A 25558-nucleotide genomic window follows, 5' to 3' on the forward strand; every position below is an offset into this window, starting at 1 on the left:
CAGCAGTGTAACCACTGCGCCACCATGCTGCCCTCAGGCCAGGTAACTTTTTAAAAATATATATTTTAATAAAGTTTTCAAACACTATTTTTCCACCTTACAAATCAACATGAAAGATAACACATTAACTAATAAGTAACATTGTTTAAATAAAAGTGAACTAACAAAGTAACAAAAAATAGTGCTCCCCCCCGCCCCTTCACCCAACCAGAACAAAACAGGTTGCCCCTCTTTCCCCCCCCCCCCCCCCGCCCCCTCTGGGCTGCTGACGATCTATTTTCCCTTAACGTTCCGCGAGATAGTCAAGGAACGGTTGCCACCGCCTGGAGAACCCCTGAATCGATCCTCTCAACGCAAACTTCATCCGTTCCAGTTTTATGAACCCTGCCATATAGTTTATCCAGGCCTCCACGCCGGGGGGTTTCGCTTCCTTCCACATGAGTAAGAGCCTTCGCCGGGCTACCAGGACGCAAAGGCCAGAATATCGGCCTCTTTCGCCTCCTGTACTCCCGGCTCCTCCGCCACCCCAAATATAGCTAGCCCCCAAGCTGGCTTGACCCGGATCTTCACCACCTTTGAAATCACTCTTGCCACTCCCCTCCAGTACTCATCCAGTGCCGGACACAACCAAAACATGTGTGTGTGGTGCGCCGGGCTTCCCAAGCACCTCCCGCACCTGTCCTCCACCCCGAAGAACCTGCTCAGCCTCTCTCCAGTCATGTGTGCTCTGTGTAGCACCTTGAATTATATCAGGCTAAGCCTGGCACACGAGGAAGAGGAATTTACCCTACTTAGGGCATCAGCCCACAGACCCTCCTCAATCTCCTCCCCCAGCTCTTCTTCCCATTTTCCTTTCAGCTCCTCTACCAGCGCCTCCCCCTAGTCTCTCATCTCGGACACTTTGCCCTCCCCGACCCATACCCCCGAAATCAATCTATCCTGGATCCCCTGTGTCGGGAGCAGAGGAAATTCCCTCACCCGTTGCCTCGTAAACGCCCTCACTTGCATGTATCTAAAGATATTCCCCGGGGGCAACTCGTGCTTTTCCTCCAGCGCTCCCAGGCTCGCAAACGTCCCGTCAATAAACAAGTCTCTCAATCTCCTAATTCCTGCCCGATGCCAGCTCTGGAACCCTCCGTCCATCCTTCCTGGGACAAACCTATGGTTGTTCCTGATCGGGGACCACACCGGGGCACCCGTCACACCCCTATGTCGCCTCCATTGCCCCAGATCCTTCAGGTTGTCGCCACCACTGGGGGTTCGTGGTGTACCTTTTCGGGGAGAGCGTAGCGGCTCCGTCACCAGCGCCTTTAGGCTCGTTCCTTTACAGGACGCCATCTCCAGCCTCTTCCACGCCTCCCCCTCTCCTTCCCTCATCCGCTTGCGAACCATCACCACATTGGCGGCCCAGTAATAATCGTCCAGATTCGGCAACGCCAGTCCCCCTCTGTCCCTGCTGTGCTGCAGGAACCCCCTCCTTACCCTCGGGGTCTTCCCTGCCCACACAAAACTCATAACACATATCTATTTTCTTAAAAAAGGCCTTAGTGATCAAAATGGGGAGACATTGAAACACAAAAAGAAACCTTGGGAGGACCATCGTCTTGACCGCCTGCACTCTGCCCGCCAGTGAGAGCGGCAGCATGTCCCACCTCTTGAAATCCTCCTCCATCTGCTCCACCAGCCGCGTCAGATTGAGTTTGTGTAAAGTTCCCCAGCTCCTGGCTACCCGAATCCCCAAATATCGGAAGCTCCTTTCCATTCTCCTTAACGGCAGGCCGTCTATCCCTCTTCCCTGATCCCCGGGGTGTACTACGAAAAGCTCACTCTTCCCCATATTAAGCCTATATCCCGAAAAATCTCCAAACTCCCTCAATATCTGCATAACCTCTGTCATCCCCTCCACAGGATCCGCCACATACAGCAGTAGGTCATCTGCGTAGAGTGACACTCGTGTTCCTCTCCCCCTCTCACCACCCCCCTCCATTTCCTAGAGTCTCTCAACGCTATGGCCAGTGGTTCAATTGCCAGCGCGAACAGTAATGGGGACAGAGGGCACCCCTGCCTTGTTCCCCTATGTAACCGAAAGTACTCCGATCTCTGCCGATTTGTGACTACACTTGCCACTGGGGCCCCATAGAGGAGTTTAACCCAACTGACAAACCCCTCCCCGAACCTAAACCTCCTCAGCACCTCCCATAAATACTCCCACTCTACCCTATCAAATGCCTTCTCTGCATCCATCGCTGCCACTATCTCTGCCTCCCCCTCCGCTGGGGGCATCATTATCACCCCCAACAGCCGTCGCACGTTAACATTCAATTGTCTCCCCTTTACAAACCCTGTCTGGTCTTCATGCACCACCCCCGGGACACAATCCTCGATCCTCATCGCTAGCACTTTTGCCAGCAACTTGGCGACTACTACTTGGCGAGATAGGCCTATATGACCCGCACTGCAGCGGATCTTTATCTCGCTTCAGGATTAATGATATCGTCGCCTCCGACATTGTCAGGGGTAGAGTCCCCCCTTCTCTGGCCTGGTTAAAGGTTCTCGCCAGCAGCAGGGCCAACAAGTCCACATACTTCCTATAAAATTCCACCGGGAACCCATCTGGTCCCAGGGCCTTCCCTGCCTGCATGTTCCCCAGCCCTTTAGTCACCTCATCACCCCGATTGGCGCCCCCAAACCTGCCACCTCCTGCTCCTCCACCTTCGGGAACCTTAGTTGGTCCAAAAACTGTTGCATCCCTCTTTTCCCTCCGGGGGTTGGGACCTATATAGCCTCTCATAAAAAGGTCTTAAACACCTCATTTACCTTCCCTGCACTCCGCACCGTAGTTCCCATTTCATTCCCCTATTTCCCTCGCCGCTATCCTCTTACGAAGCTGGTGGGCCAGCAGCCGGCTCGCCTTTTCCCCATATTCGTATCTCATCCCGTGCCTTCCTCCACTGTGCCTCTGCCTTCCCGGTGGTCAGCAGGTCAAACTCCGTCTGAAGTCTTCGCCTCTCTCTATATAGTCCTTCGTCCGGGGCCTCCGCATATCTTTTATCCACACAAAATCTCCCCCACTAATCTCTCCTTTTCTTTGCCCTCTTTTTTCTCCTTGCAAGCCCTAATGGAGATCAACTCTCCCCTAACCACCGCCTTCAGCGCTTCCCATACTACCCCAACCCGGACCTCACCATCATCATTGGCCTCCAGGTACCTTTCAATACATCCCCGCACCCTTCCACAGACTCCCTCATCCGCCAATAGTCCCACATCCAGTCGCCAGAGTGGACGCTGCTCCCTCTCCTCTCCTAGTTCCAGATCCATCCAGTGCGGGGCATGGTCTGAAACGGCTATGGCCGAGTACTCCGTTCCTGCCACCCTCAAAATCAGTGCCCTACTCAAAACAAAGAAATCTATCCGGGAGTATACCTTATGAACATGGGAGAAAAAGGAAAACTCTTTGGCCAACGGCCTAGCAAATCTCCACGGATCCACTCCCCCCATTTGCTCCATAAACCCCCCGAGCACCTTGGCCGCTGCCGGCCTTCTTCCGGTCCTGGATCTAGACCGATCTAACCCTGGATCCAGCACAGTATTGAAATCCCCCCCCCCATTACCAGGCTTCCTACCTCCAGGTCCGGGATACGTCCCAGCAGCCGCTTCATAAATCCCGCATCATCCCAGTTCGGGGCATATACATTTACCAGCACGACCTCCATTCCCTGCAATCTACCACTCACCATCACATATCTACCACCGTTGTCCACCACTATATTCCTAGCCTCGAACGACACCCGTTTCCCCACCAATATAGCCACCCCTCTATTTTTCGCGTCCAACCCCGAGTGGAACACCTGTCCCACCCATCCTTTCCTTAACCTAACCTGATCCACCACCTTCAGATGAGTCTCCTGAAGCATGACGACGTCTGCCTTCAGTCCTTTTAAGTGCGCGAACACTCGGGCTCTCTTAATCAGCCCATTTAGGCCTCTCACATTCCACGTGATCAGCCGGATTGGGGGGCTGCCCCCCCCCCCCCCGGATTCTGGGGCTGCTGTTCCCCCCCCCCCCGGATTGGGGGGCTGCCCCCCCCCCCCCCACTAGCCATCACCTACTCTAGGCCAGTCCCACGTCCAGGTCCCGCGCACCCACCCGTCCCCCAGGCGGCGCACTCCCATCCAGACCACCTCTTCCCTTGCCAGCTCCCTCTCGCTCCAAGCAGCATCAACCCAGTTGTCCCCCCCCCCCCCTCCGAATCCCCACCTAGCATGGTTACTCCCCCCATACTGCTTCCGAAAGTCAGCTGACTCCAACTGACCCCGGCTTCCCGCTCTCTAATGACCGACACCCCCCCCCCCCCGTGTGTGGAACTCTCATCCCCCTTGCGCCCATCTTCCCGCCATCATCTCCCTAACGCGGGGGAAAAAAATGCTTTCCTGGATCAGTCCCGCTCCCTATGGCGCAGCTACCCCTACAGCCCCGTTCCCATTCCTGTCCCTTTTTCCACCGGCGCCCACATTTCTCAGTGTCCCCCCCGTCAAGGAGAGAAAAAACCCATCTATGATCCCGACACGGTGAACCTCCCATTCCCCAATTTACATTTCCGTACATCAACATCGTCATCTCCTCCACAGCATCAGTCCCTCAGTTCTGGTCCAATTTCTCTTTTTGGGTGAAGGTCCATGCATCTGCTGACGTTTCAAAATAGTAGTGTCTATCTTGGTATGTGACCCACAATCACGCCGGCTGCAGCATCCCAAACTTTACTTTCTTCTTGTGAAGCGCCGCCTTGGCCCGATTAAAACTCGCTCTCCTTCTCGCCACCTCCGCGCTCCAGTCCTGATACACTCGTATCACCGCATTATCCCACCTGCTACTCAGTACCTTCTTGGCCCTGCTCAAAACAGCCTCTCTGTCGGTGAAGCGGTGAAATCTCACCACTATCGCCCTTGGTGGTTCTCCAGCCTTTGGTCTCCTCACAAGGACCCGGTGAGCCCCTTCCACCTCCAGGGGGCCCCGAGGGGGCCTCAGCTCCCATTAGCGAATGGAGCATCGTGTTCACATAAGTCCCAATGTCAGCTCCCTCCGCTCCCTCCACTCCCTCAGGGAGACCCAGAATCCGGCGATTCTTTCTCCTCGAGCTGTTCTCCAGGACTTTGAGTCTTTCGATACACCTCTTGTGTAGCGCCTCGTGCATCTCCATTTTTACCGCTAGGCCCAGAATCTCATCCTCGTTCTCAGCTGCCGTCGCCTTCATCCCATGGAGATCTATCGCCTGGGCCTTTTGCATTTCTTTTAGCCCTTCGATTGCCAACAACATAGACGCCAGCACCTCCTTCTTTAATTCCTCCACACACAGTCTAAGGAATTCCTGCTGATCTGGGCCCCATGTCGTCTGGGCTCCATCCGTCGCCATCTTGCTTCTTCCTCCTCTTCTCTGCCGCTGCTCCAAAGGATCCTTCGCAATCTGGCCACTACCACCGATCTTTTCCATATACACTAGGGGGAAAAAATTTCCGTTGGGGCTCTCAAAAAGAGCCCAAAAGTCGTTAGAACGGGAGCTGCCGAAACATGCGGCTTAGCAGTGCATCGCCGCAACCCGAAGTTCAGGCCAAGTAACTTATCCGCTTTTAAATACCGCCAACTTTTCTAGTACCTCCTCTATCTATTTTATTACACTGTATTCCAGAAAGTTCCTCATTTACCATAGCTTTGGAAATATTCTTTACCTTGGTAAACACCAATGCAAAAGATTCAGTCCGTACCTCAGCGATGTCCTGAGCGTCCACCAACAGATCTCCATTTCAGCCCCTAGTTGGCCCAACATGTCCTCTGCCAACTCTTTCACTGTCTGCTATAGAAGAACCCTCAATGCCATCCTATTTTAGCTGCCAATCTATTCTCATACTATCTCTTTTCTATATCACCTCAGTACTTTTTACATTAAATCGTGATTATCCCTCATTATCAAGCGAAGATAGTCATGCACCCCCTTTTTCTGCCTCAGCCTACACTCTCACTCCTTTGTCATCCAGGGAGCCTCTACATTGGTTGTCCACCCTTCCCACATGTACCCAAAGCAACCATTCTTTATAGGCCACCATTGTTCTGTTAAACTCTTGCCTGTTTGACTCCAATTAGCTTGGCCAGAACACTCAATTCACTGAAATCAGCAGACCACAATCAGTAAGAATAAAAAAACAACACCTCCTCCACAATAGTCCTCAATACCGGGGCCCTGCAAGGCTGCGTACTAAGCATCCTACTATACTCCCTGTACACACACGACTGCATGGCAAAATTTGGTTCCCACTCCACCTACAAGTTTGCTGACGATACGACCATAGTGGGCCGGATCTCTAATAACGATGAGTCAGAATACAGGAGGGAGATAGAGAACCTAGTGGAGTGGTGTAACAACAACAACAATCTCTCCCTCAATGCCAGCAAAACTAAAGAGCTGGTCATTGACTTCAGGAAGCAAAGTACTGTACACACCCCGTCAGCATCAACGGGGCCGAGGTGGAGATGGTTAGCAGCTTCAAATTCCTAGTGGTACACATCCTCGTCCACCCACGTCAACGCTATAACCAAGAAAGCACAACAGCGCCTATACTTCCTCAGGAAACTTAGGAAATTCACCACGTCTTACCAACTTTTACAGATGCACCATAGAAAGCATCCCATCTGGCTGCATCACAGCCTGGTATGGCCACTGCTCGGCCCAAGACTGCAAGAAACATCAGAGAGTCGTGAACACAGCCCAGTCCATCACATGAACCTGCCTCCCATCCATTGACTCCATCTACACATCCCGCTGCCTGGGGAAAGCGGGCAGCATAATCAAAGACCCCTCCCACCCAGCTGACTCACTCTTCCAACTTCTTCCATCGGGCAGGAGATACAAAAGTCTGAGAACACACGGACAGACTCAAAAACGGCTTCTTCCCCTCTGTTACCAGACTCCTAAACGACCCTCTTATGGACTGACCTGATTAACACTGCACCCCTGTATGCTTCACCTGATGCCGGTTTTTATGTAGTTACATTGTGCACCTTATTTTGCCCTATTGTGTTGCCCTATTGTGTATTTTCTTTTAATGTACTTAATGATCTGCTTGCAGAAAAATACTTTTCACTGTACCTCGGTACACGTGACAATAAACAAAATCCGAATGTCTTCTCGCTAAATATTTTTATTCTAGGTTACTCCTTGTTCTCCTCCATAACTAAACTGAACCATATGACACTATAAACACCATTCTGGAGGTATTTCCCAATTGTAACATTCTCCACGATCCTCCAGACGATTAGAGTCAGCAATGCTCTCTTCCTTGTTAAGAGGAGTGATTTGGAAAGTTCTCCAGAACACACTTAAGAGATGTTTTCCTTCGACACAAATCGCTGACCCATTCAATATAGTAGTTAAAATAGCCCATTATTATTACTTAGTAGTTCTTCCACGTCTTAGTAATTAAAAAAATATTTAGAGTACCCAATTATTTTTTTTCCAATTATAGGGCAATGTAGCGTGGCCAATCCACCTAACCTGCACATCTTTGGGTTGTGGGGGTGAAACCCACGCAGACATGGGGAAAACGTGCAAACTCTACACAGACAATGACCTGGGGCCAGGATCGAACCTTGGTCCTCAGCATCGTAGGCAGCAGTGCTAACCACTCAGTATTTTTATTTTTTATTTTTTTTTTGCATTAGTTCCTGCATCTCCTTCCCATTTTTGGTGGCCTATAAAACTCCTATCTTTTATTGTTTCTTACCTTCAACCAAACAGATTCTTAAACCCGTCAAGGATACCCTTTTCGTAGCTGTATAATAATTTCCTCAGTTAAAGCTACTATTTTCCTTTCCATCTTTCCAGATTACCTTGTATCCAACAGCATCCCATCCTTCTTTTTAAGCCAGATCTCAGCTGTTGCCATGACATCATGTTCCCATTTGGTATTTTGCACCTGCAGCTCAATCTTATTAAACATACTTTGTGCATTTACTCATGTGCACTACAAATCTAACTTTGTATTTCATGTAATCCCACCTGATTCTATATTATTTGTCATTTCCAGTCCACGGTGCATATTTCTACTTTTTAGTACTACACCCTGGTCCGCAACCTGATGAATTAGTTGAAACTCTCTCCCACACATTAGTTAACCTGTCCGCAATGTCACTGGCCCCAGCTCCGTTCAGGTGCAGCTCCCTGTTCATCTTGAACGGGTCTCTTTTTATAAACTTACCTACCCAATTATTTTTTTCCAATTAAGGGGCAATGTAGCGTGGCCAATCCACCTACCCTGCACATCTTTGGGTTGTGGGGGCGAGACCCACGCAGACACGAGGAGAATGTGCAAACTCCACACGGACAGTGACCTGGGGCCGAGATCGATCCCGGGTCCTCGGTGCATTGGGGCAGCAGTACTGATCACTGTGCCGCCCTATTGTACGGGTCTCTTCTGTCACAGAACTGGTCCCATGTCTTGGGAACCTGAAGGGATCCTTCAAGCATACTTTATCTGGTCCTTCAGGGATGAAATGGCTGAAGACAAAAAGGTTTCAAAATGTTTAGTGACTGGGAATGATGTAATTGTAGCACTTTTCAATGATCTGTAGTGAAGTGCAAATACTTCTAGGCCAATTCAAATAGATGGAATTATCAGATGTCAAATGCGTTAGTTTCCCTTTTGTTTTCCTTCTATTACTGTAAAGGATGTGTACCAAGACATTTGTATCATATCACCTAGGTGAACTCAGCAATTCAGCATTCATTCAATTAGTGCATGTAACACAGGATGAAGTCCATACAACACAACATGACCTTCCTGGACTATGTACCTGTGAAGCGAAGCAAAGAACCACGGCAGTGCTTTGTAAACTATTTTCAAATGATAATAATAATCTTTTAGTGTCACAAGTAGGCCTGCATTAACATGGCAATGAAGTTACCATGAAGTGATTCCATTTCGACTAAGCATTGCCATTTCAAAAGTAATTCAGGATAGACAATAGACCTTGCCAGCAGAACCACATCCCATGAATGAACATTAAAAAACTATTACTCCAGATGCTAGCAAAAACAGAATAGCAATAATGCAGCATAACATTCGGTGTATAATTATTAAAGATTGCATATCACATAATACATCATATAAAATTTAAATCTGTTTTTAAGAGTACTTTGCAAAAATATTTTACACGCTTGTGTAAAATTGACATTTGATGAGGTTGATTTAACCAAGCTCTCCATATTCCCAGATGACAGAAAACTGATTGTAGCCAGCCCCTCTCCCATACCACACACATCAGCCCTTTTTCCAAAACCCCTCCCCAAACACCCCTCACTCAGCAGATCCTTTACCCAACCCACGTTTCACTCATTCAACTGCATTCGACCTTATTTCCAACTGCAACTCATCCTTGCAACTGCTGTACTAGACAGAGACTCGGGCTCAGCTCCTCCCCACTCTCTCCCCCACCCAGGTCTGCAAAACCCTGCTATGACTCAGGCTCCAATTACCAGAAAGTTAAAGTCTTAATTGTTATATAAACATGGAACCACACAGCACAGGAGAGCGATCATTTGGCCCATTATTTCGGTGTTGACTCTTTGGTAGATCCATTTAATTCATCCCTCTCCCCTGCATTTTCATAGAATCCCGACAGTACAGAAGGAGGCCATTTGGCCCCATCAAGACTGCACCGACCCTCCGAAAGAGTACCCCAACTATGCCTACTCCCCTGCCCTATCCCTGTAACCCCAGCTAACCTTTTTGCCTACTCCCCTGCCCTATCCCTGTAACCCCAGCTAACCTTTTGACACTAAGGGGCAATTTAGCATGGCCAATCCACCTAACTTTGGACTGTAGGAGGAAACTGGAGCACCCAATGGAAACCCATGCAGACACTGGGAGAAGATGCAAGCTCCGCACAATCACAAGAGGCCAGAATCGAACCCGGGTCCCTGGCACTGAGGCAGCAGTGCTAACCACTGTGCCACCAATTTTCTCCATGTCCTTCAAATGTTTTCTTTTCAAGTCCATATCAAACCTTGATTTGAAAGTGACTAGCATGTGCCCAATTCTGGACATATTTCACCAAGGCCGTACAAGGAGTTTATAAACATTTTGCATAATTATCCTGCTTTTGTACTCTACGCCTCTATCATTAAAGTCAAGGATCCTGTATTTCTTTTTAAAAACAGCCTCATCAACTGTTAATTTCAATATATACACCTAGAATGCACATTCAGGATTTGTGCCCAACACAAGATTACATTTAAGAGAATCACAATTAGGTGTACCACTCATTGGTAACTTTTAACAATATTTTTAGAAAAGCAACTGGAAGGTTTACAAATGGAATCTATATGAGCCATCTAGAAATCAAACAGAAAATCACTACTCCCACTAGCCAACTTAAAATATTTATGAAAGAATACTTACGGATATCCGAGAAAAAGGAGATTTAGCACAGAATGATTCCTAAAAAGATTGACAAGTGTCCAGCAAAGTACCCAGCCACACAACGTGAGAAGTACCAAACGAGCCACTATCAACAAAGTGTACCACATTATAGAGGTTGTACTGGTTTGAGATGCCTGCAAGAAATAATTACATTAACTGACAAGGTTCGAGATTTGAATTGTGTGTAGATTAAGTAATTCAAGAAAGTTATACTCCAATTAGCAGAAAAACAGTGTCACCAATTCTATATATAACATCTGCAGATGGCTACTTCGGTTATATCTACACAATTGTTGTTGTTCGTTGGAGTCAGCCCAAAGACAGGAGAGAATTACAATCAAAACTGCAGCACAGCATGCATCTTTAGCAGTTTCAAGGCAGAAATCTTGAACATTGAAAATAAAAATGCAACTCACAAATAACCAACAAAGGAAACAAAAGGGGTAGAATAGAAATAGGTACCTTAGTGGGATGCAAGTATCATTTGCAACACAAGGCCAATCTGACATACTGAAATATCGGTTAATAGGATGCCCAATCAGTTTTAGAAATTTTAGAATTACACTAGGCTCACTGAAGCATAGAAAATTAAATCAGTGATACTCCAGGCCATTGATGATACTTGATGTACCACAAATAAATAATCTGGTTGTAAACCCAGACATGCCCTCAAAGGTTAGGTTATAATTAGTGAGGAGTTTCCAAGTTACATGGCAAATAAACATTTGATTTATACCACCAGTATTTACACAGATTTTGGTTTTTTAAAAACATGCTCTGGGTTGGTACTAGCTTCTACCAAGACAGGTATGCATGCAATTCACTGGCACAAGGTGCCTATTTCTAGCTGGCAAAAAACTTCATACAAAATCACCTCTGAAACGAGGGTCCAAACCAGTCTTCGGGCCAACATTATAGTAATAAACGCTGCCAAGTGATAATCAATCAGATGAAAGCTCTAAAAAAGAAAGTTAAATATTAAATAAAATCACTATACAAAAACATTAGCACAGATTGGTTTATTAAAGCAGATAGAATTTCACATGCCTGACACCAGGGTCCTAAAACAACTATGCCACTCCAAACATTGCTGGGGCAAGAGACTTCCAGGACACAGAGGAAGCACTTTAGGGATGTTCTCAAAAGTATCTCTGAAGAGATCCAACATCCTTACCAATTCATGGGAGTTCCCAGCCTGTGAAAACTCAAAACAGAGTATTCGGAAAGGCACCGAGCACCTTGAGAGACCTTGACTTGAAGACTATGTGGAGGTTAAAGTCTAAGTAAAGGGGGGAGTGCAGAGTCCCCCAAAGTAACTAATTTATCCACCACTTCAAGTACCTCCTGCCCCAAATGGCAGGAATTATGTATTGATTCTTTAGCTATATTAAAAGGCACAGACAGAAGTGAAAACAAGTCATCCTCAATCCTGCCTAAAATGAAAATAATTTCACACGGATTATTAGCCCCACCTCTCTTCCTACTGATCACGGATCACATGGAAGTCACTTCAATGAAACCAGGCAATAAAGTGGCTGGTAAATGGCTTGACTGGTTGTTCATTCAGGCTATAGAGCAGAAATGCATGAATACAAATATTTAATTCAATGTAATAAAAATGCCTTGTATCGGAACACCCGAGTGCAGAATTAGATCAAAGACATACCAATTTTATAAATTATTTAAATACTTAAAGCAGGAATTAGAAACTTGGAAAATAGGATCAGTTTGATCTAGTTCATAATAAATTTGTTTTATGAAACACTTTAGGATTAAAATGAATGTCTTGGAAAGGAATTCACAATGTTGAGAGAAGGAGGGTTGTCACCAGAGAACGTTCTTTGCTGTAGCCACTTCACCAAATTTGTTAATTCTATGCTATTTTTTTTTCCAACCCCAGGTGATGAGAGAGAAAACAGCAAATGTGTGTATTTTGGTCAAATTTATGACTGAAATAAATGCTGCACTGGAAATAAAGGCCTTCATCCTTCAAGATTCCAAGATATTAGAATAGCCATTATTTATACACACTGCTGAAACTGACTAATTACTTAAATGCAAAACTGATCACAAAATAATTTGTAGACCATAAGAAATAAAAGTGAACATTTTGAAAAGGAAGAAAAAAAATCCACATCCAGTTCAATTGTGATTTCCTTACTCTATGACTTGGATCTCAAAAGATTGCTAGCAACATTAGTGGTAGAGCATTCTGTCTGAGTTTAAATAGACCACCCAATTTTTTTTTCCTGCAAATTAAATACTACAATGTGCCATAATAACAGGGGAATCAATTCCTTGGACAAAAGTTTTTCAGTCATCTGTGATAACATTTCTATTCCATGAATTAATACGGGAGACATGTTTACGGTCACTTTAACTACAATGATTCACAGAAATTAGTACAGTGTAATATTCTGCTGTGAATTCAATGAAAATATTGTAGAGAAACATTTTTAAAAAGTTGCTCTGTATTTAAAAAAATAACCTATTATTGAAGGCTGTAACAGTGACCAAGGTTTATAAACAATGATAGCGGTTGTTTGAATTCAAAAGTTAATGCCTTAACAGCATTTCTGTACAGTTCAATACCATTATTATATCCTTAATCTTGCTTAAAAAGTCTAAATATTCTCTAGTATACCTCTGGCTCGCTGGAAATGCTTACTGCTCTTTTTACTACTGGCATTTACTTGGTGAACGTTTCAGATATTTGTACAAGAACATAAGAACTAAGAGCAGCAGTAGGCAATTCAGCCCCCCCCCCCCGAGCATGCTCACAAATTGGATGGCCCTTCAATATCTGCAGTACAGCAGAATGGAAGTAACAACAGCAGCCTCCATTTCCATCAGTAACATGTGGCTAATTAATTTAAAACTTAATATTTATGGAGCTACACAATAGTTTTGCCTACAAAACCTTTTTTTAGTGGTGTGCATTTCTAAGCTTGGCAAATCAGGAATGTCATACTAAAATGTCATACAAACGTAGCTGGAGAGAAAATCTCCATTTATACTCCCAGCAATCCACTTCAGAACAACAATCTTCGATTTTAGAGTGTAAAATTTTCTCACCTTTGATTTCTGTAGTGCAAGGACAATTATTGGCCGATTAGCATTGCCAATGAAAAACTGTATTAGGACTACTGTATTAATTTCACTTAGATTCACAGGCAGAAAAAGTATTATCCTTATGGAAAAAAACATTTACATTGGGATGATGGTCCTTTTAAGAACTAAGGAGAAGATGCCTGGTAAAGCACTTTGCTTCCAACAACTGATCAGGTGACCAAGTTGCCCAGGAGCTAAATCAATAAATAGCAAAAGGGTTAACAATAAGTTGATTATAAAGGGTGAGCAGATAATAGGTGTGGTTCTATCTCAAATACAGTTTTAGTTTTTTTTTAAAGTTTAGAATAATCTTTCTGCAGGAAACATCACTTTCAGTGTTCAGTTGAAATTATGGGTACTGGCTAAAAAAGTGTGCATAATCCTGTAATTGAAATACTCTACCAGCAGCAAGATTAACCACGAGGATAACCAAGCTGAGAAGAGAAAGAATTTTATATACAAGACTCCAGACTTAAATATTAGAACCAGGAGAGTTCTAACCCAAGCTGGCTATGTTTAAGATATTAGTGATGGCTGTGTTGAACTGAGTGGGACATTTGGAGGAGATTTGAAGGAGTAAATTGGCCCAAAGAAAAACTTAACCCTCATATGATCAAGTAGTTAATCTTCCAATTTCTGCTAAATATCTGACTTGTGCTTATTGGGAATGCATGTCAAATTGGCATAGAAAAGATTGGTTTCAAGAACAGCACAGTCTCAATTCTGACTGTCCATAGACAGATATTTTTAAGAATGTGCCATGCAATAAGTTTTATTAAGTGAAATTTAAAACATAACTGCACAATTTGGTTAGGCGCTGCATTGGCATGGTGGGTTACCCAACTAATTTGCTGCTTGCATGCCAGTCTATGCCTATGCGCTAAGTGATCCTTGACCTCACCCGATCCAGCTCGACCCAAATTGCCCGCAACATAAACCAATCAAGCTATGATTTTGAGACTCCTATATATCTCAAATAGTCAGTTAAATTATCAGTATTCACGTTCTTTGATTTTTATGTCGTAAAATTCTTTTGATTTAAACAGTGAACATTGTGACATTCTTCTTTTAATTAATACCTAGATTTTATATTTCCTAAGCAAAATAAAAGCATTACAGGTCTCGCTCCAAGCACACACCAATTATATGAAACCATTATGGGAAGAGTTCTGGACTGCTCCATGTATCCTTTAGCACAGCATTAGAGGAATTCGGTCAATAGTTACACTATTGGCCAAATATTGATCCACTCTAGGATTTCTTGTTCACAATATTCTAGGATTAAAATATTCCCCTGAAGACTTTATATACCAATACATGGATATGAACAGAAGCTAAGTAAGAACCATGAACCAATTCTCAGCCAGGGCACCAAACTACTTCTTTGGCAACTTGGAGACCAAAGAGCAAGCATGAGAGACTATGTTGTTATGATCCTTGGATGTGGAGTAGTTCCGGTTAGGGAGCAATAACATTTTGTTTAAAGCAGATAAAAAGGTTGAAATTCAAGCTACCTGCTTTTGAAAGCCACAAGATTCCATGTGTCTTGAACAAAAAAAAAAAAACAATGTACTACACCACAGAGTAAATGACAGATGCAACCAAATCAAATTCCATTCATTTCTCAAATCATCCCCAACATAGTCCCCCTGTGAATCAACTCATCTCACGGTAACTATCTTTCTCAGGAGGGTTGCCAATTTCCACCTTTGAAGATCCTGCTTTGGAATTATCTCCAAATGTCACTCCAACTGGACGGCTTTAACAATGCCCACCTCACACAGTTTTGAACTTGCCTTCAGAAATTCCTTCTCCCTGGATTCCGAAGTATGTTCAAACGCTAGCTCTTTCAGATCGATGGCCATGCCAAGCAGAACACCAATGCTCCAAAGGAGCAATAATTGTCCTTGCACTACAGAAATCAAAGGTGAGAAAATTTGACTCAGTGACCCACAATACAGAGCAGGTCTGCCAACTGCACCTCTTTTGTTAATTCAGAGCTCATTTCTTTACTCTCTTCTTTTAGCTTGCTTAACAGGTCCTATTCCTGTCCATATCTTCTAGTTGGCAGACTGCCTAAAATTGACTGTCTCAAGAGTTATCCATTGAGCTTTGAACTGATCACTCCCAGAGTGTCCCACCCACCCTTGTTACTGGGAGGTACGAATGTAACAAGCATTGGAACATCCTGTACTTTAAATACTAAATATCCACAGACTTGTCATTTAGTACCCAGGCACACAATGAACTGAATTGAATTCATAACCAGGTGAAAGAGTGAATGATTGTAAACAAAGAAAACACAAGACCTTAGCCACACATACAGAGCAGTAACACTGTTCACGGGTTAAAGGGATATGGAGAACAGGTAGGGAGGTGCATTTGAGACCAGGACGAAATCAGCCATGATCTGATTGAATGCCGGAGCAGGCTCGAAGAGCTGAATTGCCTACTTCTGCTCCTAATTCCTATGTTTTGTTGCCGGTAGAAACAAAGAGAAGTGAATTACAATCTCAATTTCAAATGGCATTCATTATACAATTTGAACAGTTGCATTGGGCTTTATTTGAGCACTTAGTTAATGTCACAGTCTGCATGCATTGTGTATAATTGACACTCATTAAACAGTAAATCAGTCAGTCAGTTACAAGTTCATAACTTGGGACTTTATAAAAAAAACATGCTCACCAGTGAGGTAGAAGCAGCAGGGTGATTATATGGAAACCACCAGACTGTTTTATAGATGTTAATATATTGGACAAGGAGGGCCATCAGCAGGTAAATGAAAAAAAGAAGCTCAAAGACAAGGCATCCATCCGTTGGAAGGTCAGGAATACGGCAGTGGCGGACAGGCTCCGGGGTAATCAGGGCAGTGATCGGAGGGGCAGACAGACCAATGGCACTGCCATTCCTAAAAAGGGAGGAAGAAAACACGGTTTAAAAACCCCAAAAAACCCCAGTTGATTTGATGTAGTTAAAATCAGTTTTACTAATTTCTGAAAATACAAGCAAACAAAAAATAAAAACTTGCTCAGTAACTTGAAAATTCTATTTTCTAAAAAGGATGAATCTTTGATCAGAAAAATCCTGTTAAATTTCAGGATTCTTTACCATTTTGTAAATGGGTACGCAAAATAAAAGTACATGTAAACCAAAATCCACTATCATTATTTTTCAATTTAGTGTGGATAGACAACCTCAACTACTTCATCAGTCTAAGTACATTTTATTATCTTTCAGGCTAGTCACATTCTCCCATGTCTGCGTGGGTTTCACCCCCACAGCTCAAAGATGTGCAGGTTAGGTGGATTGGCCATGCTAAATTGCCCCTTAATTGGAAAACAGAAATAATTGGGTACTCTAAATTTATTTTTAAAAATCTTTGCAGGCTTGACAAATTATAAATTAGAAGGGCAGCATGGTGGTGCAGTGGTTCCTCACATCACCGAGGTCCCAGGTTCGATCCCAGCTCTGGGTCACTGTCTGTGTGGAGTTTGCACATTTCTCCCCGTGTTTACGTGGGTTTCGCCCCCACAACCCAAAGATGTGCAGGGTAGGTTGATTGGCCACGCTACATTGCCCCTTAATTGGAAAAAATGAATTGGGTACTCTAAATTTATTTTTAAAAACAGAAATAAAAATTGGAAATTAGAAAGCTCCAACCTCAAAGCTCATGAATGATTTATGAGCAAGGTACAAATGTTATTCATCCAAACTACAGTACATGGTTTGATGGAATTAAATCCTCACGCACGTCTGTTCTTAAAAATCAGACAAGGCAGATTTTATAACATCTAGGCACAGGAAATCTATTGAGGCTAACGTCTGTGGCAATCACATCTGCAGGTTTACAAAATCTTTTTCAAGGAATGAAAGCATTGTACTGAGCATATACAGTGGTCCTAATCTATAGGCTAGTAAAGATATTTACAGAAAATTTCAATCATTCTTCTGTATGGATTGTCGGTCTATTTGATGTCACTAAATTGATGAGTGACCAACGTGTAGAATAACAAGAATAACAGTGCAGTTTCAATTTTCACAACTAGATGGAACTAGTGTAATTTTATAAGTGCTATAGAAATGAGGGTTTCCCCAGAGTCGTTTCATCTTTATGAGTCACGTTGGTACCTACCATGGAGCCTCAAGCCTTCATGTGCAAAAGCTTAAATCCATGTTACCATATTTCTGCAACATGAATAAATTTATGTTCACATTTTGATTGTGATGTAGTCACCAATGAGGCAACAGGACTCTCGAAACCTTCAAGCCAATACATTCAAATAGAAAAAGTCACAAAAGCACAAACTGCTCTTAAGTTGTCTGGGTCTCAGACAAGTAGTTTAGGCATAGGATTACTTATGGTTAACTGGAAAGCAGTGGCAGGCAAGAATAAGGCAATGACTGTACTAGTATTAATAAATAGTGAAGGCGTGTGAATTCAGAAGCCTAGGGAGGACAAATAGGAAAGCTGGATGCCAAAAATTGATGAAATTGAGATGTTAGAGCTCAAGAAGGTCCTATTAAGTCAGTGTTCTATATGTATCACAAGAAATGGGGTAGCGTGTTTCAGAAGAAATTTTCAATAGAATATGGCAGGACATACAAGCTTAATTACAGTCAACTCCCATCGTTCGCAGGGGATTCCCTTCCTGCTGAATCGTGTAAACAGCAAAATCGTAAAAAGGTAACATGCTTTCAAATAGGACTCGGATAGAATCCTGCCATGCGAGGTCAGCATTGGTTTGGCAGTATTGTGGTGCAATACCTGTCCTTCTAGATGGTAGTGGTCACGAGTATGAAGGTGTTGTCTAAGGAATCTTGGTGAGTTACTGCAGTGCATCTTGTAGGTGGTACACCCGTATGCCACTGTTTGTCAGTGGTGGAGGGTTTGAATGTTTGTGGAGAGGAGAGCAATCATGTGGGCGGAATGAATGAATGAAAGTGTAATGAATCTGTGGAACTCTTTGCCACAGAAGGCGGTGGATGCCAAATAAGAGTGTCTTTAAGACAGAGATAGGTGGGTACTTGATTAATAAGGGGATCAGGGTTATGGGGAGAAGGCAGGAGAATGGGGATGAGAAAAATATCAGCTATGATTGAATGGCAGAGCAGACTCGATGGGCCGAGTGGCCTATTCTGCTCCTATGTCTTATGGCCTGCATGGTTCTGGATGGTGTCAAGCTTCTTGAGAATTGTTGGAGTTGCACTCATCCAGGCAAGTGGAGAGTATTTCATTACACTCTTGACTTGTGCCTTGTAGATGGTGGACACACTTGGGGGGGGGGGGGGGGGGGGGGCTGCGGTTCAGGAGACAAGTTACTTCGCTGTAGGATTCCTAGTCTTTAACTTGCCCTGGTAGCCACAGTATTAATGTGGCTAGTCCAGTTCAATTTCTGATCAATGGTAACGCCAGGATGTTGATTGTGATAACGCGAACCAGGAAGTCGCCAATGGCATGATATTACAGTATACGAATGGCTGTTCAGAATCAGTCCACCACTATCAAAAATTAGTCACTGCCTTATGAAAAGCTCATCTTTTGATCGAATAGTGTGCAAAAATGTTCACATGCCGAGCGAGCGGAAAAGAGGACCCAAAAAGGTATTAACCACCACCGAGAGGAGCGAGAGAGAAAAGCGCCGGGACAATTCACAGCGAGGGGCCAATACCACACTCGTGAGCCTATCAATGCACTTTATGAATCCCAGGGAGACAGGTTCTGTGGAAAGGAGAGAGGACAATAGCAGTATGTGTGCTTGTATGTCGTGGGTCCATACAGCGGAACCTAGTTGCCAGCTGCCTTGGATTAAGGTCGTGCTCCATCAAGCCCATGTGGTCACCTCATGTTAAAATAGCTCACACACAGACATCTTCCACCACTTAAAATCAAATTCAGAACCTGGAACATCTGGAGAACTCCATGGCGTACTGCTATCGTTGAGGCTGCTGTTTTCTTATTGTTAAACCTTTATTGTATTTACAAATGAAGCTCGTGAAAATGAATCATTACAATGGCCTAGGAAGGTAGGTTCATAACACAGCTAACAAGTTCAGTGTCAACCTGCAAAATCTTTCCAACATGCCAATGGCAGGCGATAAAAGTGGGAGACACACCTGGTCAGCCATGCTTGGTGTGGAGGAAATCTGCCTCTCTCACCTGGTCTGGTCTACTTATGATTAAGACCACAGTAATGTGTTGACTCTCAAATGCCCTCGAAATGGCCTAGCAAGCCACTCAGTTGTGTCAAACTGCTATAAAGTCTAACAGGATTGAACCTGGACTGGCCACCTGCTATCAACCTAGGCATTGGAAATGAGTATGGAAAACCCAGCCCCGTCAACGTTGCAACATTCTCCTTAACAGCTGGGGGTTGTGCCAAAATGGAGAGAGCTGCCCACAGACTAGTCAAGCAACAACGTGTTACAGTCATTGTCATTGAAATCACATTATACATAGACATCACCATCCCTGTTTATGTCCTGTCCCATCAGCAGGAGAGACCCAGAGGTGACAGCGGCAGAGCAATATTCAGAGGAGGGACTGATCCTGGGAGTCAACATTGACTCTGTACTCCATGAAGTCTCATGGCATCAGGTCAAACATTGCAAAGGAAGCAAAATATCGTACACACCCGTTTGTCTCAATGGTGCCGAGGTGGAGATGGCTGACAGCTTCAAATTTCTGTGTGTGCACATCACCAACAATCTGTCCTGGTCCACCTATGTCGAGCTGCAACCAAAAAAGCACAACAGCACCTATATTTCCTCAAGAAACGAAGGAAATTCGGCATGTTCACATTGACTCTTACCACCAATTTTATAGATGCACCATAAAAGCATCCTATCCGGCTGCATCACAGCGTGGTGTGGCAACTGCTCGATCCAAGACCATAAGAAAGTACAGAGAGTAATGAACACAACCCAGTCCATCACGCAAAACTGCCTCACATCCATTGACTCTGGCTACACCTCCCACTGCCTCTCTCACCTGGGTTGTTTTCCCTTCCAACCTCTCCCATCGGGCAGGAGATACAAAAGTCTGAGAACAGGCACTCACTGATTCAAAAACAGCTTCTTCCCAGCTGTTACCAGACTCCTGAATTATCCTCTTCTGGATTGAACTGACCTCTCCACACATCTTCTCTACTGAGTAGTACCACACTCCGTATGCTTCACCTGATGACAGTGTCTATGTGTTTACATTGTGTATCTATCATATGTCCTATGTTTTTCCATGTCTGGAAAAATCTGTCTAGACTGTATACAGAAAAATACTTTTCATTGTACCTCAGTACCTGTGACAATAAAGCCAAATCCTAGTGCACCCCGTCAATTGAAGAAAAAGTCCTCTGCCTCTGCGTTGAACACCAATTGGAGGAAGCACAGAGTGGCAAGGACACAGAATGTACTTTGGATGGGGGACTTCCATGTTCATCACAAAGAGCGGTTTGATAACACCACTACTGACCGAGCTCTAAAGGTTGTAGCTGCTCGACTGGGTTTGTGGAAGATGGTGAGGGAACCAACAAGAGGGAAAACCTATTTGACCTCTGTCAACTACAATAATGGTAGGAGTTACCACCGCAAAGTCTTTTTGGAGGCGAAGTCCAGCATTCACAACCTCCATTGTGTTGTGGCAATACCAGTGCTAAATAGAATAATTTCAAAAAGATCTAGCAACTCAAAACTGGGCCTCCAGCACCTTATGGACGCCATCAGCAGTAGCAGAATTGTGTACAATCACAATCTGTAATCTCATGGCCCAGCATTACCCCACATTACCACCAACCAGGGAGGGGGGGGGGGGGGGGGGAACAACCCTGGTTCAATGAAGCATGCAGAGGAACATGCCAGGAGCACCACAGGGCATATCTAAAAAAATGAGCTATCAACCTGGTAATCCTACATCATAGGACTACATGCATGCCAAACCACAGAAGCAGTATGCGATAGACAGAGCTAGGCAACCCCACAACAAATGGATCAGATTCAAGCCCTGCAACATCGAGTCGTCAATGACAGTAGACTACAATTAAACAGCTAACAGGAGGAAGCGGCTCCACAAATATCCCCATTCTCAATAAAGGGGGAGCTCAGCACATCAGTGCAAAAGATAAGGCTGAAGCATTTGCAACCATCTTCAGCCAGAAGTGCCAGTGGATTAACCATCTTGTCGTCCCACCAAGGACCCCTGCATCACAAACACCAGTTACAGCCAATTCGATTAGCTCCACATAATATCAAGCAATGGTTGGACACTGCAAAGGCTACAGGCATCTGACAATGTTCTGGTAATAGTACTGAAGACTTGTTCTCCAGATCGAGCAGAGCCCCTTGCCAAGCCAGTTCAGTAGTTACAGCATTGGCATCTACCCAGCAATGTGCAAAATTGGCCCAGGCATGTCCTGTACACAAAAAGCAGGACAAATCCAACCCAGCCAATTATCACCCCAACAGTCTACTCTCGATCACCAAAATGGTGAAAGGTGTCATCAAAGGTGCTATCACATGGCATTTATTCAGCAATATCATGCTCACGGGTGCTCAGTTTGGGTTCCACCAGGGTGACTCAGCTCTTGACCTTGGCACAAATATAGACTAAAGAACTTAACTCCAGGGGAAGTCAAGGATTCCTAGCAAAACTGGAGTCAATGGGAATGGGGGTGGTGGGGGAGAAGAGAGCAGGAGCTTTCCACTGGTTGGAGTCTTACCTAGCACAAACAAAGATGATTGTGGTTGGAGGTCAATCATCCCATCACTGCAGGAATTCCTCAGGATAGTGTCCCCAGCGCAACCAGCAGTTTCATCAATGAGCTTTCCTCCATAATAAAGTCAGGAGTGGGGATGTTCACTAGTGATTGTACAATGTACAATGCTATTTGCAAGTCCTCAGATACTAAAGCAGTGTTGTGTCCATATGTAGCAAGACGTGGACAATATTCAGGCTTGGACTGACAAGTGGCAGGTAACATTTGTACCACACAAGCATCAGGCAATGACCATCTCCAACAACAGAGTAGCTAAGCAGAGCCCCTTGACATTCAATGGGATTAACATAACTGAATCTCCTACTATCAACATCCTGGGGTGGGGGGGGGGGTTATCATTGAACCAAACAAGACTATCCATATAAATACAAGAGGGCAACTGGTTTGGCATTCGCCTGGAGGAGTGCAGCTCCAAAAATGCTCTGGAGGCTTGTCACTATTTGGCACAAAGCAGCCCGCTTGATTGGCACTCCATTCACACTTAAGTATTGACTCCCAAGGGGCAGCACGGTGGCGCAGTGGGTTAGCCCTTCTTGCCTCACGGCGCCGAGATCCTAGGTTCGATCCCGGCTCTGGGTCACTGTCCATGTGGAGTTTGCACATGCTCCCAGTGTTTGCATGGGTTTCGTCCCCACAACCCAAAGATGTGCAGACTAGGTAGATCGGCCATGCTAAATTGCCCCTTAATTGGAAAAAATGAATTGGGTACTCTAAAGTTCAACAAAAAAAAAAAAAAAAAAAAAGTCTCGACCCCCTTCCACTTGTGACACACCATAGCAGCAGTGTGCCATCTACAAGTTGCATTGCAGCAACTCACCCAAGGAACCTTCAACAGCACCTTCCAAACAGCGGCCACTACCACCTAGAAGGATACAGGCAGATGCATGGGAACACCATCACCTACAAACTGCCCTCCCAAGTCATGCACCATCCTGACTTGGAATTGTATCGTCATTCCTTTACTCACTGGAAAATGCTGGAACTCCCTACCCAACGGGGTACTGCATCCACATGGGCTGCAGCATTTCAATAAGGTGACGCATCACTATTTTCTCGAGGGCAATTAGACATCATATAATTTACAGTGCAGAAGGAGGCCAATCGGCCCATTATGCTAGCCTGGCCCATAACGCCCAAGTCCAGTGAACAAAAAAAAAACACTTTAGGAAGAATATAAAAGTCTTGGAAGAAGTGTAGTTTACCTGGGTCTCAAGGGGTAAATTAGGAATAGAGATTACACAAACAAATGATGTACCTACTGGAATTTAGATGTTTGAGGGTGATTTAATCAAAGTTTAAGATATTAAAGAGGAACAGAAAAGATAGAAAGAGAAAATATATTTCCAATGGTTGGGGAGTCTAGGACAAGTCTAAAAAATTTGAACCAGGAGTGAAATTAGGAAACACTTCTCCAAGCAAGGGGCGTCACAGGGCAGGAGGCCATTTGGCCCATTACGCTAGCCTGGACCATAATGCCCAAGTCAGGTGAACAAACTAAAAACAACACTTTAGGAAGAATATAAAAGTATTGGAAGAAGTGTAGTATACCTGGGTCTCAAGGGGTAAATTAGGAATAGAGATTACACAAACAAATGTTGTACCTCCTGGAATTTAGTGTTGGAGGGTGATTTAATCAAATTTTAAGATATTAAAGAGGAACAGAAAAGATAGAAAGAGAAAATATATTTCCAATGATTGGGGAGTCTAGGATAAGTCATAAAAAATTAGAACCAGGAGTGAAATAAGGAAACACTTCTACAATCAAGGGGCAAGTTTCACAAACAGCAACTAATGCTAGATCAATAGTAAATTTTAAAATCGGGATTGACATTTTTCCTATGCAAAAGATGTCAACAGATATGACAAAGGGAGAGAGGGTTTGGTCTTTGATGGTGGAATAGCTCCAGAGGCTAAAATGGTCTGTTCCTACAATCTTAATCACGATTGAACATAAATGTTTGCAAGCAGTAACTAGTGTAGGCCAGTGTTTCTGAAAGCAACTTTCCCCAAGTACAAATACAATTTCTGAGAATCCCTAGAGTTGTTTTTGGATACACTACTATCCAGAGGAAAGGTAGAGGTTTTTCATTTTAGTTTCTTTTCTGAAAAAGCACAAAACAGTCCCAAGTAAATGCCACTAAAAGAAAAATCCAAGTTTTAGAAAATTGAGCATTTATGGTCGGTGAGGTTTGATACCACATCAAAGGTCTCTGTCCTATGCAGTTATCTAATCTCAGCCAGGGCAGCAATGCACTGAACCCAGTGTTCCTCAGCATCCTTGGAAAGGATGAAAAAAAAAAAAAGAGAATTTGGCTGAGGTTCTCTGATAGGAGTGTCATATTTAAAATGATAAAGGAATGTGATTCTGCAGCAAAAGGGATAGATCTTAGAGCTACGCCATTTAGGAGTGAAATCAGGATGCATGTTTTCACACAGGTTGGTGGTAATCAGGATCTTCCTCCTCCAAAGACTGAATGCCAAACCAATTGAAATAAAAAAATTCAATAGCTTTTTGTTAGGCAAGGTTATTAAGGATATGGAACCAAGGTGGATAAATAGAATTGAGGTACAGATTAGCAATGTTTTTCATACAGAATAATGTCCTTCAGCCGTTTCGCTCATTTAAGTGGGGTGGATTAAGACCACAGTAATGTGTTGACTCTCAAATGCCCTCTGAAATGGCCTATCCCATTGCTCCTTGATCCTGGGGGACTGGAGGGCGAGGGCGGCGCGGGCACAGGACTGGCCTAGAAAAGGGGATGGCTAGTCGGCAAGGGGGGTGGGGGCCCCCCGCAATCCAGCTGATAACGTGGAATGCGAGGGGTCTGAATGGGCCGGTAAAGAGGGCCCGAATGTTTGCGCACTTAAAGGGACTGAAGGCAGACGTGGTCATGCTCCAGGAGACACATTTGAAGGTGGCGGATCAGGTCAGGTTAAGAAAGGGATGGGTAGGACAGGTATTCCATTCGGGACTGGATGCGAAGAACAGAGGGGTGGCAATATTGGTGGGGAAGCGGGTGTCGTTTGAGACCAAGAATATAGTAGTGGACAATGGAGGTCGATACATGATGGTGAGCGGTAAGTTGTAGGGGACGTGGGTGGTATTGGTAAATGTATACGCCCCGAACTGGGATGATGCTGGATTCATGAAGCGTATGTTGGGGCGCATTCCGGACCTGGAGATAGGAAGCTTGATAATGGTTGGGG

General features: G+C 44.5%; 1 protein-coding gene across 5 annotated transcripts in view; it reads right to left on the reverse strand.

Annotated features, from left to right (window-relative positions):
• Positions 1-25558, reverse strand: part of tmem39a (transmembrane protein 39A) — a 99159-nt gene that overhangs the window by 19779 nt on the left and 53822 nt on the right. For all 5 annotated transcript variants that reach the window (XM_072513736.1, XM_072513732.1, XM_072513733.1 and 2 more), the window contains 3 exons: positions 16269-16491; positions 11344-11427; positions 10449-10603 (listed from right to left, as the gene is read on the reverse strand). In XM_072513736.1, coding sequence (XP_072369837.1) covers positions 10449-10603; positions 11344-11427; positions 16269-16491 — 462 coding nt within the window. The remainder of the gene's footprint in view (positions 1-10448; positions 10604-11343; positions 11428-16268; positions 16492-25558) is intronic.

This window comes from Scyliorhinus torazame, chromosome 8 (genome assembly GCF_047496885.1).
Source record: "Scyliorhinus torazame isolate Kashiwa2021f chromosome 8, sScyTor2.1, whole genome shotgun sequence".
NCBI classification, from domain to species: domain Eukaryota; kingdom Metazoa; phylum Chordata; class Chondrichthyes; order Carcharhiniformes; family Scyliorhinidae; genus Scyliorhinus; species Scyliorhinus torazame.